General features: G+C 36.3%; 1 protein-coding gene across 1 annotated transcript in view; it reads right to left on the bottom strand.

Moving 5' to 3' along the window:
• Window positions 1-15,979, bottom strand: part of SLC44A5 (solute carrier family 44, member 5) — a 161,694-nt gene that overhangs the window by 1,292 nt on the left and 144,423 nt on the right. Inside the window, exons 11-19 of the mRNA XM_006831029.1 lie at window positions 14,029-14,121; window positions 13,159-13,246; window positions 12,324-12,586; window positions 11,589-11,683; window positions 10,957-11,060; window positions 9,740-9,813; window positions 4,817-4,887; window positions 4,613-4,701; window positions 1,789-1,873 (exon numbers count right to left, since the gene is read on the bottom strand). Coding sequence (XP_006831092.1) covers window positions 1,789-1,873; window positions 4,613-4,701; window positions 4,817-4,887; window positions 9,740-9,813; window positions 10,957-11,060; window positions 11,589-11,683; window positions 12,324-12,586; window positions 13,159-13,246; window positions 14,029-14,121 — 962 coding nt within the window. The remainder of the gene's footprint in view (window positions 1-1,788; window positions 1,874-4,612; window positions 4,702-4,816; window positions 4,888-9,739; window positions 9,814-10,956; window positions 11,061-11,588; window positions 11,684-12,323; window positions 12,587-13,158; window positions 13,247-14,028; window positions 14,122-15,979) is intronic.

Raw genomic sequence — 15,979 nt, 5'->3', positions numbered from 1 at the left:
GGTGTAAATCTTTACGGGAGTAGAAAGCCTCATCTTTCTCCCGCGGAGCAGCTGGTAGTTTCGAACTGCTGACCTTGCGGTTCACAGCCCAAATCGTAACCACTACGCTACCAGAGCTCCTATTAACATTAAATAATCATCTAGAACTATTATTGCTTTTCTCATCCAGGGACCAGTATGCAAAGTGCCTTTTAAATCATTTATATTTTTTACAAATATCAGTTTTTTTTGGCAGCCAAGATAATGTAATAGTATATATAAGATGTTGCTCATAGTAATAGTTAGGGAGAGAATAAAAATATAATATGGTTTCCCTTGATCTTCATTATGAAAAACAGTAGTCTCAGGAAGGCATCTACTCATTCAGTACACAATGTATTGAATAAAGCTAAAGTTGCACTTGATTTTCAGTGAAATTGGCAATTAATTAATAAAGATGGATGGAAAACATTTCTTACTGTCTACATTTAAAATCCACTGCCAGTTTAAATACTATTTGCCAAAGCTTCTAAAGACTAGAAACTTTAGGCATCTGAAACTTTCCTGCAATACACATCTTGTGAAATATCTTCATCACAAGATTTAGAAAGGTCTGATCTACAAGTATTGCTCCCACAATTAGAGTTAGAAATGAAAGAAGAGATCTCTTGGGTGTTTGAGAGCCCCGTATGTTTTACCCCATACTTGAGCATACTTTGTTCATGTGGTATTTTGTATATGGCTCTTTCTAAAGGACAAATATTACTAAAACACAAGGAAAAAATCACACAATCCAGTGCCATTTACAGAGGAAGGACTAACTCAGTTCTCCTTATTTGTTGACCCAGTTATTAAAAATTTATTTTTAAACAGTTAGAAATATAAAACCCAGTGTCAGACTGTTTACTAATATTTTTTGTTTGAATATATCTCCATTCTCCTAGTAACTTCTCTCCTGATCCCAGCATAAAGTTGGTGCTGAGGATTAGTCTAAAAAATAAACTAATAGTTTTATACAAGTTGTTTACCCAACAAATGCCTTATTATAAAGTAAATTTTTTTTCTGCTTTTCTTAAGAGTAATGTGTCCAAGAAATAATCTTTTGGGGGGTGCTTAGCTGGAAGGCTAACTCGTTCTCTTCTTTTACCTGCTGACCCTTCCTTCTCTAAGCTTGCCAAGGTGAGGGCCATTTAGATTCTCCAGGGCGTTTTAGAAGAGCTATTAAAATGTAACCTATCCATTCTATGAATGTGAGTTCCACATATCATCTAAAGGCACAGTATGTAAGTTAGTGAGAAAATACCAAACAAGCAACTCTAAGAATTAGAAGTGACCCAGCCACTTCCTAGGCCTCCTCTTCTCTGAATCCTATCCATTTGTCATTGTGTTACATAATGTGAATTGACCCCATGTGCCTTAAAAACCATTGTTATTTTGGCTTTATCAGAATCTGTAAAGCTCTCCTTGGGAAAGCTAGTACCCAAGACCCAGTTACGTCCTTATTTCTGTTAACAAAGCCTATCATTAGTATAAAGTTAAGAAACGCAAAAATAATTTCATGCTTGCACCATGCCATGAAGCCCAAGATTCCTTTCATAACTGACTCTCCTGTGCTTTGCAAGCCCCAGTCTCTCAGTTGTTAAGGTTTAAAGAGCATCAACTAAGCAATATTTTCTTACAAACAAACACTGTTTTGCAGTTGCAGCCAGGTCATAGCAAATACACAAGCCAGCTAAGAATATGGGTTTTATCCTTTTTTATCCTTTCTGTTATACCCACTGAGAGGAGGAACACATATTGAATACTTACAGAAACAGACGAAAAGTGTATCAATACACATTGCATAGACGCTGAAGAACCCATGTGCAATTATGAAAGATCCAAAAATGACAGTCTGTGAATGGGCAAAGAAGAAACCAAGCACATCATTGTCTTTGTCCAGAACAACAATGAAGCTTCAAATAAAAGTCATGATGAGAAAACACTAAGGTACTTTGAGATATAGGAAAAGATTTCAGTAGAGATACATATACAAAATCAACAATAATGATTTTGCTTGTTTTGCACTGAGATTTAGGTAGTGTAAATGATGAGTCTGCTCAGCTGCTAACTAAAAGTTTGGAGTTTTGAGGTCACCAAAGACACTTGGAAGAAATGCTTAATGATCTAGATCCAAAAAATCTGCCATTGAAAACCCTGTGGAGGCCCGTTCTACTCTGATACACATGGGGTCAAATAAATCAAAATCAACTCAAGGGCAGCTAGTTTTAGGACATTAGTGGCTTAGTGATAGACTTCTTGTCTTCAATGCCAAAGACCAAGGTGTGATTCCCAGCCAATATAACGCATGCTTAGCCATCATCTCTCTGTCAGTGAAGGCTTGCATGTTGCTAGGATCTGAACAGATTTCAGCAGAGCTTCCAGACTAGGCTGCTGGGTTTAGAAGAAAGGCCTAGTGATTTATTTCTGAAAACCAACCAAAAAAAAACCCCCATGAATCACAGTGGTTCAATTTGCAACTGATTATGACTGAGGTACAGGACTGAACAATGTTTCCTTCCATTGTTCATGGGGTCAACAGCTAACATCAACAGACTGTGTGCCCATTTTCTTACTACCATTCTCAGAAATATCCCAGATTTAGGATTCTGAAGTTTCTATACATTGAGACAGTAAAGCATAGGAATTAAGGATTTGATTTACAACTCAGGAACTCACTCAATAAATTACTTAATCCTATATAAATCTGAGTAGGGGAGGATGCAATAACAATATTACATGGATGAAGTAAGTAAATATATTGCAATGGATACTTTGGGGCTCTGTCCACCTCCCCCTAATCCTCCACCACAGTTGTTGGGAATATAGGCTGTTGATGATTCTGCTGTCTCCCTTACTGGGAACTGCCTCACACAAGGTTACACCGTCTTCCACGGGGCAGACGTTGGTCAGTGATTGCCTGATGCGGAGGCTTGCAAAACATTCAGTAGTTATGTCTGAGGAGACCTCAATTGTAACGACATTGGGGGCTCAGCTTCTTCCTCTGTTCAGTCTTGCCATCCTCACTTCTTTTCAAATTGTACCCTGAGAGAGCTTAAAACTTTTTGCAAACAATGATGTCTGCATATCTCAGAGGAATTTCTAGAAACTGAATCAATAAAGCAGGGTGGGGCTTGCCAAAGAGTAAGACTTATTAATATGATCTTTATTATTTCTCCTAAAAGCAATGACACATCATCTATATGTCTCTTTATAAGTTTCATAAACCTCAAATTTAAGAGTATTCTGGTGTGGCACTGTGGTTAATGCACTGGACTGCAAGTCGGTTTGAACTTCAAGGTTGGCAGTTCAAGCTCACCAGCTGCTCCTAGGAAACCCTATACAGGGTCGCTATGGGTCAGAACTGACTCGACAGCACTTAACAACAACAATGATCACCACCAACAACATATATAATTTAATTTTTAAAATATTAGTTATATAGGTAATAATGAAACACCAACTTAAGAAGAGTTGTAATTTAAATTCTGGAAGTATTTATACTATGTAATGTGATTGGAGAGAGTAGATATAGCCTACTGCAACCTGGTTAATATGTGAACAAGTACATGAATGGACATTTCCATTCAGCAACAGCTCCTATAAGGTGCCTCTACACCAGGCATGGTCTCTTCTGCTATATGTTTTCTCCATTTCCAAAGGATAAAAGGGCAGAGGGATCTTTTTAGCAATTTTACTTGGAGGATGGAGGGTATGGGTACAGAAATAAAAGTTACACAGCTAAGCGGAAATGCAGCATTTGAAATGCAGGCAGGCAAACGATATGGAGTTTAGACAACTCATTGTGAACTTGTAATCTCCCTGCACTTGAGAAGTATGTTTCCTGGCTCTGCATCTGACAAGACTCAAAGCCAGGCAATGTGAATTGGGCTCAAGTACCTGACTTTTTTAACCTAAAACACAGAAGCAACAAGTATGCTATATTGTTCTGAATCAAGTTTAGTTGTCTGAAATTAATACCAAATGAGAAGAACTCATGCATACACAGAGTTTGTTCACTAGATGCCAAAAGTCATGTGAACACAATTATATTAAGCCTGAGTGCACTATTATTACTTAGGTATATGACTAGGTTATATACCTAAATCAAAGTCATCTCTACAAAAAAAAAAAAGAAAGAAAAATTCAGTAATAACCATGGTACAGAACAAAAAGAACACTTAAGAATGTACCAAAAATAAAGTTGCTATGACAAATAAAAAAAACAAAAACAGAATATAAAACTTCACAAGGAAAAACAAGGTATTTTAAAACAAAGAATCTGTGCTACCTATAAGATTATTTCACCTACCAACATCACCCCACTCCCAGTTAAATCTTATAATGAAACCTATTCATAGAATATGAGTTTGGGGTATACATGTTTTGTTACTTAAAAATGTTGATATCAGCATAACTAGAAAATCCTGCCTAGATTATCTCAACAAAGAAAAAATTCATATACTTTGGAAAAAAATACTTTTTAGAGATTGGAGTTAAAAATACTTCTTGTGTTTTCCTACAGCTATTCAGTTTAGCTTTTTCATTTTGCCATCTCTGATAAGTCATAGAATTAACAATATTCAGTTCTTACCAGCATAGGAACCCAATAATAATTTAAAGATGTTGGTCCTTTTACAATCATTGGAATTCTTTGTGTGAAGAGTAAGAAGGCCAAGATACCTACAATACAAAGGCAGAACATGGATATCGTGTATCTGCAAAGGAGGATAGCTCTTTGAGTAAAGCAATTTTTCTAAGCATCTGTTAAGATTTTTATTATTTTATTATTACTTACCTATAGTCCCAGCAACTAGAATTTTTCCCAATATTAGCACAAATTCTGTAACTTTATCCATAATTGTAACTCTGAGTATTAGAAAAAAGAAAGAATAATTGTTTAAAATAATTTGTTACTTGAAATTTCTTTGTGTAAATATTAATGAGTTCATTATATATCTCTGCTGAAATTTTATTAGTCAATGGTTAAATGCAAGAAATGAAAGTGGAACCCAGGGATGAAGTTCTGACTTATTTTTAATGAAGCAAACAGAAGATGGCATTGTAGGGCTGTCAGGTGCCATTGGTGGTGTCAGCCTTTCTCTAAAATGAATCCTATAACACCCTGACTTTTGAAGAGACTGTGTTTGTTCTCTGATTTTATTCACTCAGGTACTTTCAGCTTAGCTTTTACATAGGAGAGGGAAATGGCCAGAGACAACATAATAATGTGATTCATCTGAATTTCTTGAGGAGAAGGGAAAATAAAATTGAACAAGTGCTAGTATGTATAAAGACACAGGTGGATGAGGGAAGCAATCATTTGAAAATATGAATAGAAATTAATGGTGTGTGAGAAAAAGTAAACCTATTCAGTGAAAGATAATATTCATGTAGGGGTTTGGAGCAAGATAGTGGCATAAGCAGCTGCATGTTGCACTTCACAAAAACACATCCCTCCCCACTTCCACCATCCCAAGAAGGCCTCACAAGCAAAGAAAAATAAACAAAAACTAAATTCATCAGAATTCTGAAAACTAAAAAAAAGTATAGCCACTGAGTGAATGATGAATCAAGGAAAAAGGAAGCATATAAATAACAGGAAAAGTTTAATGTTATATTTTCCTGTGTCCCATTCCCTCTCTAGCTTAGGGTGGCCATCTTAAAGCAGTGTCCCAGAGAGAGTTTAATCTCTGGCTTTAAAAGGAACAGAGCAGACTGTATTCACCATTATTGTGTGTCTCTGTTTGTAGTCTATCAGCAGGCTATCTGAAAAACTGAAGCAAGCTGGTCATCTTAGGGTAGCCTGTCTGGGAGACCAAGCAGGGCTGAGAGAGCAGGCAGTCACCTAGGTTCTTGATTACCTGTTATCTGTCTCCGGATGCTAAAGAGTGCCAAGAAGGTATTCAACAGGCAATTAAAAACTAGGAGAGGATAGGAAAAGTGTCTTTTGAGAATTAAGGGTTTCAAAAGTATTATGTATATGGGGGAACTGAGAAAGCTACACACATGCCCAGTACAAGACATATGCCCAGAAATTACCTGAAAAATTATAATTTCACCTGTGTTGATACCTTAATCAGTGCATGCCTAGCTAAGTGTTGACAGAGGACCCTAGGAAAGAGCCAATTTGCAAAGATTGGGAGAGATTTGTTTGTTTTCCCATGGCATTCAACAAAATCTCTGTTAAAAGACTAGCTGAACACAAGGTAGAAACAGAGACATCCATATCCACATATGAGCAGAAAGACAGTCTTTGCAAAAATAGTTGAGGCATGTTACTAAACAAATGGACACCCACTACCATCAATACTTAAAAAGGAAAGAATACAAAAAGCAAATCAGCAAACCCTGAGAAGGGGAAAAATCTGATCTCCAGTGTTACCATATTAGATTGTTCAAATGGTCCAGTGTTAGCAGCAACAACAAAAAAATCAAAAGGCATACAAAGGAACAGGAAAGAATCACCAAATTAAAAGTAAAAAGAAAAAAATTAAGTGACAAGTACTATTTCTGTGGAAACCCAGATAATTGACTTACCAAAGAAAGATTTTAAAACTACAGTATTAAATATATTCCAAAAGCTAAAAGAAAAGTCTGGACAAAGAATTAAAAGAAATCAGAAAAATCATAAAATAAACCCAGAATATCAAGTAAATACGGTACTTGAAAAGTACAATAACTGAAACAGTTAAATCCACTGGAGGTGCTCAGCAGTAGCTTGAAGCTTACTGAAAAGAAGGATCAAGGAATTTGGAGATAGGACAATTGAAATTTCAGACTTTGAGGAGCAAAAATAAAAAAGCATGAAGACAAGTGAATAGAGCCTAAGAGACTTGTGGAAAACTATCAAGTAGCAGGATAACATACTATATTATGGAAGTCCCAGAAGGACAGAAAATACAAAAATAGGCAGAAGGAATATTTAAAGAATAACCAAAAATATTCCAAATTTGATGAAAGATCTGTAGCTACATAAGTAGAAGTACAATGAACTACAAATAGGATAGACTCAAAAAGATCCACACCAAGATGCATTGTAATAAGACTCCTGAAAACCAAAGATAAAGAGAGAATCTTGAGAGCTGTAAGAGACAAGAGAATCATCAGATGCACAGATCCACAATAAGATTAAGTACCAATGTCTCCTTAGAAAGCAGGGAGACCATAGGCAATGGGATGTCATATTTAAAATGCTGAAAGAAATGAAAGGTCAATCAAGAATTCTATATACAGACAAGCTGCAATTCCATGATGAGGGTAAAATGAAAGCATTGCCAAATAAAAGTTGAGGGACTTTGTTATCATGACATATATCCTATAAGAAATGCTAAAGAGTGCCCTTCAACTTGAAATAAAAGGACACTAGAGAACGGTAACATAGTGGTTACGAATCAGACTGCTAACCTCAAGGTCAGTAGTCTGAAACTACCAGCTGTTCCACGGGAGAAAGATGAGGCTTTCTGCTCCCGTAAAGATTTACAGCCTCGGAAGCCCTGTGCAGGGTCATTATGAGTTGGAACAAACTCTATGGTACTTAATAACAACAACAACATAGAATAACTCAAAGTTGTATTAAGAAAAGAGATCTGAAAAAAGATAATTTCATGGGTAAATATGATCAGTTTTAAAGAATGTCTGCATTATATCTAGATGTACTTTAAGCGATTTAAAAGATAACTGCATAAAATAATCATAAATTTCTATATAAGCTACACCCTGCCTAAAAATGTAATTTGTAGCAACAATAACAAAGTGGGGAGTGTTATGAAAACAAATTGTATTTTACCGAAGTTGGTACCAATTTAAACTAGATTATTATAAATTTAGTATGTTAATATAGTCTCCATTGTAACCAGAAAGAAAAACCCTTAAAAAACAAACAAACAAACAAACAAACAAAAAAACTTCACAAAAGGAAATGAGAAGGGAATCAAAATGACTGACATAAATAAATAAATAAATAAATAAATAAATAAACACAAAAGTAGGTAGTTCTGGAGGAAATGAGAAAAGAAAAAGATATAACGCATGGAAAACAAATAGCAAGATGGAAGAAGTGAGTGCTTCTTTACTGGCAATTACTTTAAATGTAAATGGATTAAGTCCTCCAATTAAAGTCAGAGATTGGCAGAATGAATTTTAAAATACGAGCAACTGTATGATATCTTTAAGAGACCCATGTCCCATGCAAATAGCCCAAAGAGAGCTGGGATGACTATATTAATATCAGAGAAAATAGATTTTAAGTCAAAACCTGTTACAAGAGACAAAGAAGGACATTATATAATAATATATAACAATTGTAAGCATTTATGCACCTAACAGCAGAAAACTAAAATACATGAAGCTAATGTTGACAGAATTAAAGAAAGAGACATTTCTACAATAACAGTTGGAGACTTCAACACAACTTTCTGTAAAGCTTAGAACATCAAGACAGAAGATCAATTTAAAAAATAGATTTAAACAACACTGTCCTGGTGTGGCTATTTAGGATAAATCAACACCAGGATGCTAACTACAAGTTTGGCAGTTCAAACCCAACAGCCACTCTGTGGAAAACCTGATGCCAATAAGTTATGAGCTGGAACTTACTTGAAGGTACTTAACAACAACATAAAGTACCTAGGGAGTGCTGTGGCTCTGTAGGATAAATGCTGGAATGCTAACCACAAGGATGGTGGTTTGAGCCCCACTAGCTGCTCTCCAGGAGAAAGATGAGGCTTTCTGCTCCTGCAAATATTTTGTCCTGGAAACCCTATGCAGTGTTGCTATGAGTAGAAACCTACCAGTTGGCATTTAACAAAAACAACAACATAAACTAACTAGACCTAGCAGACATATAGAATATTCTACCTGTCATGGAATGGATTGTGTCCCCTCAAAATATGAATCAGTTTGGCTGGACCATGATTTTCAGTGGTTTGGCCACTATGTGATGATCCCCCATGATGTGATCTGATGTGATACACTAATAAGAGGATATATGAGAGATTCCCAAGGGTAGGGCATGCAATACCTTTTATTCCCAAGGATGTGGCATGCAACACCTTTACTCTTACAAGAGATAATAAGAGAGAAACATGAGCAGAGAAAGGAGACCGGCTACCACCAAGAAAGAAGAACCAGGAATGGCAGGCATACTTTGGACCTGGGGTCCCCACACTATTTTTCTCCAGCACCATGACTCAAATGCATCAATTTCTCTACAGTCTTCCTTATTTATTGTTCAACTTTCACATGCATATGAGCCAATCAGAAAAAAGAAATGACGTTCTGATATACGTTACGACATGGATGAGCCTTGAAAACTTTATGCTTAGTGAAATATCAGATACAAAAGGACAAATATTGTATAATCATACTTCTTTAAATATCTATAATGGACATATAGAAACGAGTTTATTAGTGGTTACCAAGTGTTGTGGTGAGGAGGGAATGAGGAGCTATTGTTTCAGAGACACAGAGTTTTTGTCAAAGGTGAAGGAAATGGCTAATGCTGATGACATACAATATGGTGAATGTAATTAGTGTCACTGAATAGTAACACTTTAATAACACCTAAAATAATCAAAATGGCATTTTTGTTAAATATATTTCACCATGAAAGTGCTAAAAAGATAATGTTCATGTCTAACAAGGCCACTAATACTTATAAAACCTGTGAAGTATATAATGCTGAAGATTCAGCACATTACTGCCGAACCTGATTACTTACCTCACAACATTTCTCATCAGGAGATTGAAAGCATCTTTTGCTGACTTGCAGAAGTTTTTGCCATATATTGCAATCTGAGGAAGAGAATTGACATTATTCTGGATCTAGTAACATATCCTAACAAAACCAGAAGACAATCCAAATGACAGGAAAACAATCAAATTTATAATCTGCCATCTATATAGTGAACCCTTCCTGTTTCTACCTTTTGGGTTTCTGGCATGTCTGTGTGTCCCTCACTCTCCAGGATGTTGACAACAAGATGTGCCTTAGATACTAGATGCCCTTAAATCTATGAGGATTGTTGTTGTTGAGTGCCATCAAGTTGGTTTCAATTCATACTGACCCTGTACAGGGTTTCCAAGGAGTGGCTGGTGAGTTTGAACCTCCAACCTTGCAGTTCAAACCTACCTTTTAGTTCAATACTTATCCTACAGCAACACACACAGCTTCAAATATAGGCAGGTCTTTTTCTCAAACACAGGCATTGGGTATATCTTCGAAATGTTTTAGCTAGGATTTGTTGGTGAACTGGTTACATGTTTTAGTTGCTACATTACAAATTACTCTTAGGAAATACACTGTATTTCACTATACTTGATTTACTGGTTGTAAGGGATCAATAAAATACTCTCAATAAAGTCAAATTAATGACTATTCGGATCTCTGCAAAACACCTTTCCAGACAGACTCTGTGTCATTGTGATAAGGAACAAGTATAACTAAGATCATAGATGCTAAATTTTAGAAGAATGACATTTCTGGATCTTCTATTATGAAGAATCTTGCTTTAGAAACTTCCACGGGAATTAAGCAATAGATCCAGTAAGGAATTATCAATGCCTGCACATTTCAACACAAGATTCATAAAAAGAATCAAACAGTGCCTTATGAATATAAGCATTCTAGATTTAGAATGATATTTTCCTCTCAGAGTGAAATACAAACTAAAATAATTCTCAGTGTAGCCTAAGTTTAAATTTCCAGTGTAAATACTATTTTTCTCTCAAAAAAATATTGAAGGTAATAATGAAACACAGTCCAGATACCATCTTAACTAGAAAAGTATAGCCCAGAATCATCCAATATGGGGATAAATATAATCCTATGATATAAAAGTGCTTTAGAGATAGGTAACGTAGACAAGGGATTCAAGTTTGCAAAGAGGCTTAGTGAAAACAAAACAAAACAAAACAAAACAAAATTTATCTTCTTACCATGATATAAGCGTTTTTGTTTAAAAATTTTACCACTCCTTCCAAACACCAGAAACAGCATTTCAGGCAGCATTGTAGGAATTTAGAGAACTTGCTCTGGGCATCTATGAGAAAGAGATATTTGAATCTATTAATGATTTGCAAATGAATCCTATGAATGAGAACAAATAATAACAAAATCTTTTGACGTGCTTTCTAAACAGAACTCAAATGCTTTTAAATGATGTGTCAGATATGAAAGTTTGTGAGAATGAAGCCACATTTATAGTTTAAGCCTGACTTGTTCTGAGCTGCCCACCTAACATCTCCCCCATGATTCTCAACATTACCATGCCCAAACCAGAATTCTTCATCTTCTCTTTCAAATTTGCTCCTACTGACTTCCACATATTAATAATTAACACCACATACCTTTTCTCGCTTTTACTCACCATTATTCTCCTTCCCCTGACATCTAATCCCTCAGCAAGTTCTGCTTACTTTTTCTTCAAATGCATCCCAAATCCAATCATTTCTGTTCTTACTGCCATAGTCCAAGCTATGGTCATCAGATGTCCTGCCACCTCATGCCCCAGTTTGATCTCTACTTAGAAGTTAGAAAATCTAAGATAAGACAAATTTTGGAATCTTACGTTTAATACGGCGGTCCATATATTCTAGGACAATTCTAAACATTTGAACTGATGCAAGAATTAAAGATCCAAACGCTAGGGATCCTGTGTGATATCTGGGCAAAGATAAAATGAGAATAAAAATGTGTTTTTATTATTAGCTAAAAAGATGCTAACTGAATAATTTTCACAAATAAAAAGGACTGCTAGGGAAAAACTTCTTGATGTCTTTTATTAATATTGATAAAATCTGCAAATGTGATTTTTAAACCATATACTTTGTCTTACTCTTCATCAACAAAAATGATAGCTTATAATCATAAAATAGGCTATTTTAGCTAAGCAATGGAGATAATACAACCAAATTCATCCTTAGTCTTGAATTTGATTATTCTGTTAACCTCTTTTCCTCTCCAGTGGCCAATAGCATGTAAAAGAATGTGGCACTGTGGGTTAATGCGCTGGACTGCAAGGTCAGTTTGAACTGCAAGGTAGGCAGTTCAAGCTCACCAGCCACTCATTGGAAACCCTATATTAGGTTGCTATGAGTTGGAACTAACTCGACAGCACTTAAAAACAACAAAGAGCTTATAAAACTGTGGTTATGAAACCAGACAAAGCCAATGGGCATGCATCAATCTTGACTCATACTTTTATTCGATTCTATTTTTTCATTTGAATGAATCAGCAAGACTGAATTACAAAGACACTAAACACAACTGGAAAGATAGGTCTAAGAGTCACCATGGAGCTTACCGTATGGCTCGTCCAAATGCAGTCAAGAGTGGAAATGGTGGGATGTCATCCGGTTTTTTTGTGGCCCAATAATAAGCAGCAAAGGCACCAGCCAGGGTACATTGACCCAATGCAAGGACAAAATTTATAAGCCAGAGAAAGGCAAATAGATTGTATATCTGAAAGACGGTGATGTATTTGTGATACAGGCTCTTTCCACCATAGAAAGCAAAGTTGCACTTAGCCCCAGGACAAGTTTTGTAAATATCAGTGGTATTAAAAATCTGCATTCAGAAAAAGAAAATAAAATTATAAAACACACAAGAGAAAATATTAACTGCCATTGCAAGATAATAGCTTCCCTACGTTTTCTCCTATCTAACCTATACAGGATCACTATGAGTAGGAACCAACTCCACAGCACTTAACAACATTATTGTCTCCATTAGCTTCTGTTGATTTCCTCTATTTTCTACCACATCATTTTATATAACTTTTTAGTGAAGATATATGTCTATAACTCTAGTGATTTCTACAATAAAGCTTGTTTTTCTATTATATGCTTTTCACTCTATAGTCACTACATAACTTCACATTTATAGTGTTGTTCATACATGCTTCTTGGACCTATGATAGGACAAATGAAATGTTAGGAATTGATTATAGTGCTTTCTCTTCATTCCGCCCACTGTCTCAATGCTCTTCCACTACTATGGGACTATCCCTTTCCTTCTGAGTAGTCATCCGAGCATCAGTGACAGGAACTCTGTTTCTGGGTGTGCTTCCTACAACACCTGTAAGATGAAATGCAGCAAAGTTCTGTACTGGTAGCAAAAAGAGCATTTCTTTTACTTACCTCTGGGTCACAGGTTCTATTTTCATGTATACATTGCCCTCCAGGGGTCATGACTTTATATACAGGAGTCCCTGATGTCGCCAAGAACCTGAGTGAACTTGATTAAGGATAAATCATTTACCCCTAGATTGAAAACAAATGAACGTACAAGAATGCAGATAACTCAGAAGTCCATGGAGATATTAACTTTCAAAATAACCATTACAATATAATAGTTCTAGAGCCCTGGTGTGGCGCTGTGGGTTAATGCGCCAGACTGCAAAGCCATTCGAACTGCAAGGTCGGCAGTTCAAGCTCACCAGCTGCTCCTCAGAAATCCTATACAGGGTCACTATGGGTTGGAACCAACTTGATGGCACTTAACAACAACAACAACATATAATAATCCTGATGTGGTGCTATACGATCAGCACTCAACTGCAAGATTGGTTGAAACGCAAGGTCGGTTTGAACTGCAAGGTCATGGTCCGACTCACCAGCTGCTCCTTGGAAGCCCTATAGTGGGTCACTATAAGTCAGAACCAACTCAAAAGCACTTAAAAACAACAAATATAATATTTTAATAGCCCATTCATTTTTCATGCTATACTCAGTAGTCCCTTAAAATAATTAAAGAATATAAGAGCTTTATTAGGTTCTTGCCAAGGAAAACTATCATTCTGAAGACAAAACAAAATGTACCATATGACTATTTGAGGGAAAATTCAATTGGTAGGCTAAAGCATTTTTAGAGCATGGGGGTGGGGAAAATTCCTTAGGCTGTTCCTAGACTTGTTTCATGCAAGGATGGAAAACATTGTGAATAGAAACACATAGTTTAAGAAGAATAATGAGAAATGAGGCTTAAAGTGGTCAATTACCAAAGGATACACTGCTGTCACAGCCCAGTAGGAAATACAGATTGAGATCAAAATGAAAGTTGAAAATGGGTAAATTAATGTACTAGGGATATATCCAACAGCTCTGAAACAAAACAAATAGTTGAAATTAAAAAGGTTGCTCAAATTATTTTCTGTTAGAAATAGAAGTAAGCCTTAGACAGAATTAGTCCTAAGAACCACGTAAACAACCACTGCCTAATCATTCTGGCATATTAATTGGTAAATTGTTTTATTTTAAGATTTAAAGATAAATTAGGGATAGTCTTCCAAAGTTCATGTATAATTTCTGCCAAAATCTCCCCAAACTCTCCTCTACTTAGCTATTTCTGTCTGATGCACAAAGATTTGATACATCATAACCATGAGGTTTCTTCCCTTTGTTTAGAGTCTTCTTGTTGTTAGGAGCCACCAAGTTGGTTTTGAATTATCGTGACCCTATGTACAACAGAACAAAACACAGTCCGGTCCTGTGCCATCCTCACAAATATTGTTACATTTTGAACTCATTACCTCTGCTGCTGTGTCAGTCCATCTCATTGGGGATCTTTCACCTTTTCATTGACTCTCTTTACCAAGCATGATGTCCATCTCTGGGGACTGATCCCTCCTGATAACATATCTGAAGTATGAGAGACAAAGTCTTGCCATCCTGATTTCTAATGAGCATTCTGGCTGTACTTCCAACACAGATTGGTTTGTTCTTCTGACAGTCCATGGTATTTTTAACACTCTTCTCCAGCACCATAAGCCAAATGTAACGAATATTCTAGTGTCTTCTACATTCATTGCCCAACTTTCACATGCATACAAGGCTATTGAAAATACCATGGCTTGGGTCAGATGCACCTCAGGTCTCAAACTGATACCTTTGCTCAGTAGCTCTTTAAAGTAATCTTTTGGAGCAGATTTGCTTAGTGCAATATGTTGTTTGATTTCTTGACTGATGTTTTCAAAATGAAATCTTTGACAACTTCAATCTCTCTAGTAATCATGATGTTATTTACTGGTCCAGTTGTAAGGATTTTTGTTTTCTTTATATTGAGGGGCAATCCATACTGAAGTCTGTAGTCTCTTATTGTCATCAGTAAGTATTTTAAGCCCTTTTCACTTTCAGCAAGCAAGGTTGTAGCATCTGCATATTTTACATTGTTAGTGAATCTTCTTCAAGTCTTGATGCCACATTCTTTCTCATATAATCCAGCTTCTGAAATTATTTGCTCAGCATACAGACTGAATAAGTATGGTGAAAGAATACAACCCTGACACACACCTTTCCTGATGTTAAACCATTTAGCCCTTTTCAGGGCACCTAATTATTTATTATGACTCTTCTAGCCAAATTTCTCCATTTTATGATATATTATAAATTCTAGCCTCTATACCTATGATTATGGATTCATTTTGGAATGAGTTGCTTAGGAGTAAAGATTAAAGTGGGGCTAAGGAACAAGCAGGCTCAGGGGATGGTGCTAGAACTCTGAACCACATATTAAGGAATATTTAGAAGCTTGGAAGGCTTACAGCTAGGGGAATTTGTAGCAGAATTAAGAAATCCATTACTTTCTAATTCAAGATGCTTAGCTGCTCCCAGAGCCACCATTTTGGGAGAGACCAAGCAGGGGAAGGATCAGAACTGCCACAGATGCCTGACAGAACTGCGGAGATACAGGTGTGGACATTCTTTTTTTTTTGTATCTGTTCTTTGATCTCTTGCAGTCCTCGCACCTCCATTCTGATGACTAGAGGGGGTGCCTGAGTGAATGGACACCTCCCCCAACCACTGGAGGGTTCTACTATGCATACACACAGATCTCCTCAAAATTTAAAGTGACAGTTTCCACTTAAAACCAAATGGCCACCACTCATCTGTCAGTTTGTCATACTGTGGTGGCTTGTGAGTTGTTGTAATTCTGAAAGCTATGCCACTGGTATTTTAAATA

The sequence above is a fragment of the Chrysochloris asiatica genome, unplaced genomic scaffold (genome assembly GCF_000296735.1).
Source record: "Chrysochloris asiatica unplaced genomic scaffold, ChrAsi1.0 scaffold00002, whole genome shotgun sequence".
In the NCBI taxonomy this organism is placed as follows: domain Eukaryota; kingdom Metazoa; phylum Chordata; class Mammalia; order Afrosoricida; family Chrysochloridae; genus Chrysochloris; species Chrysochloris asiatica.
Note: the sequence above shows the minus strand (reverse complement) of the source record. Positions and strands in the feature narration are given on the sequence as shown.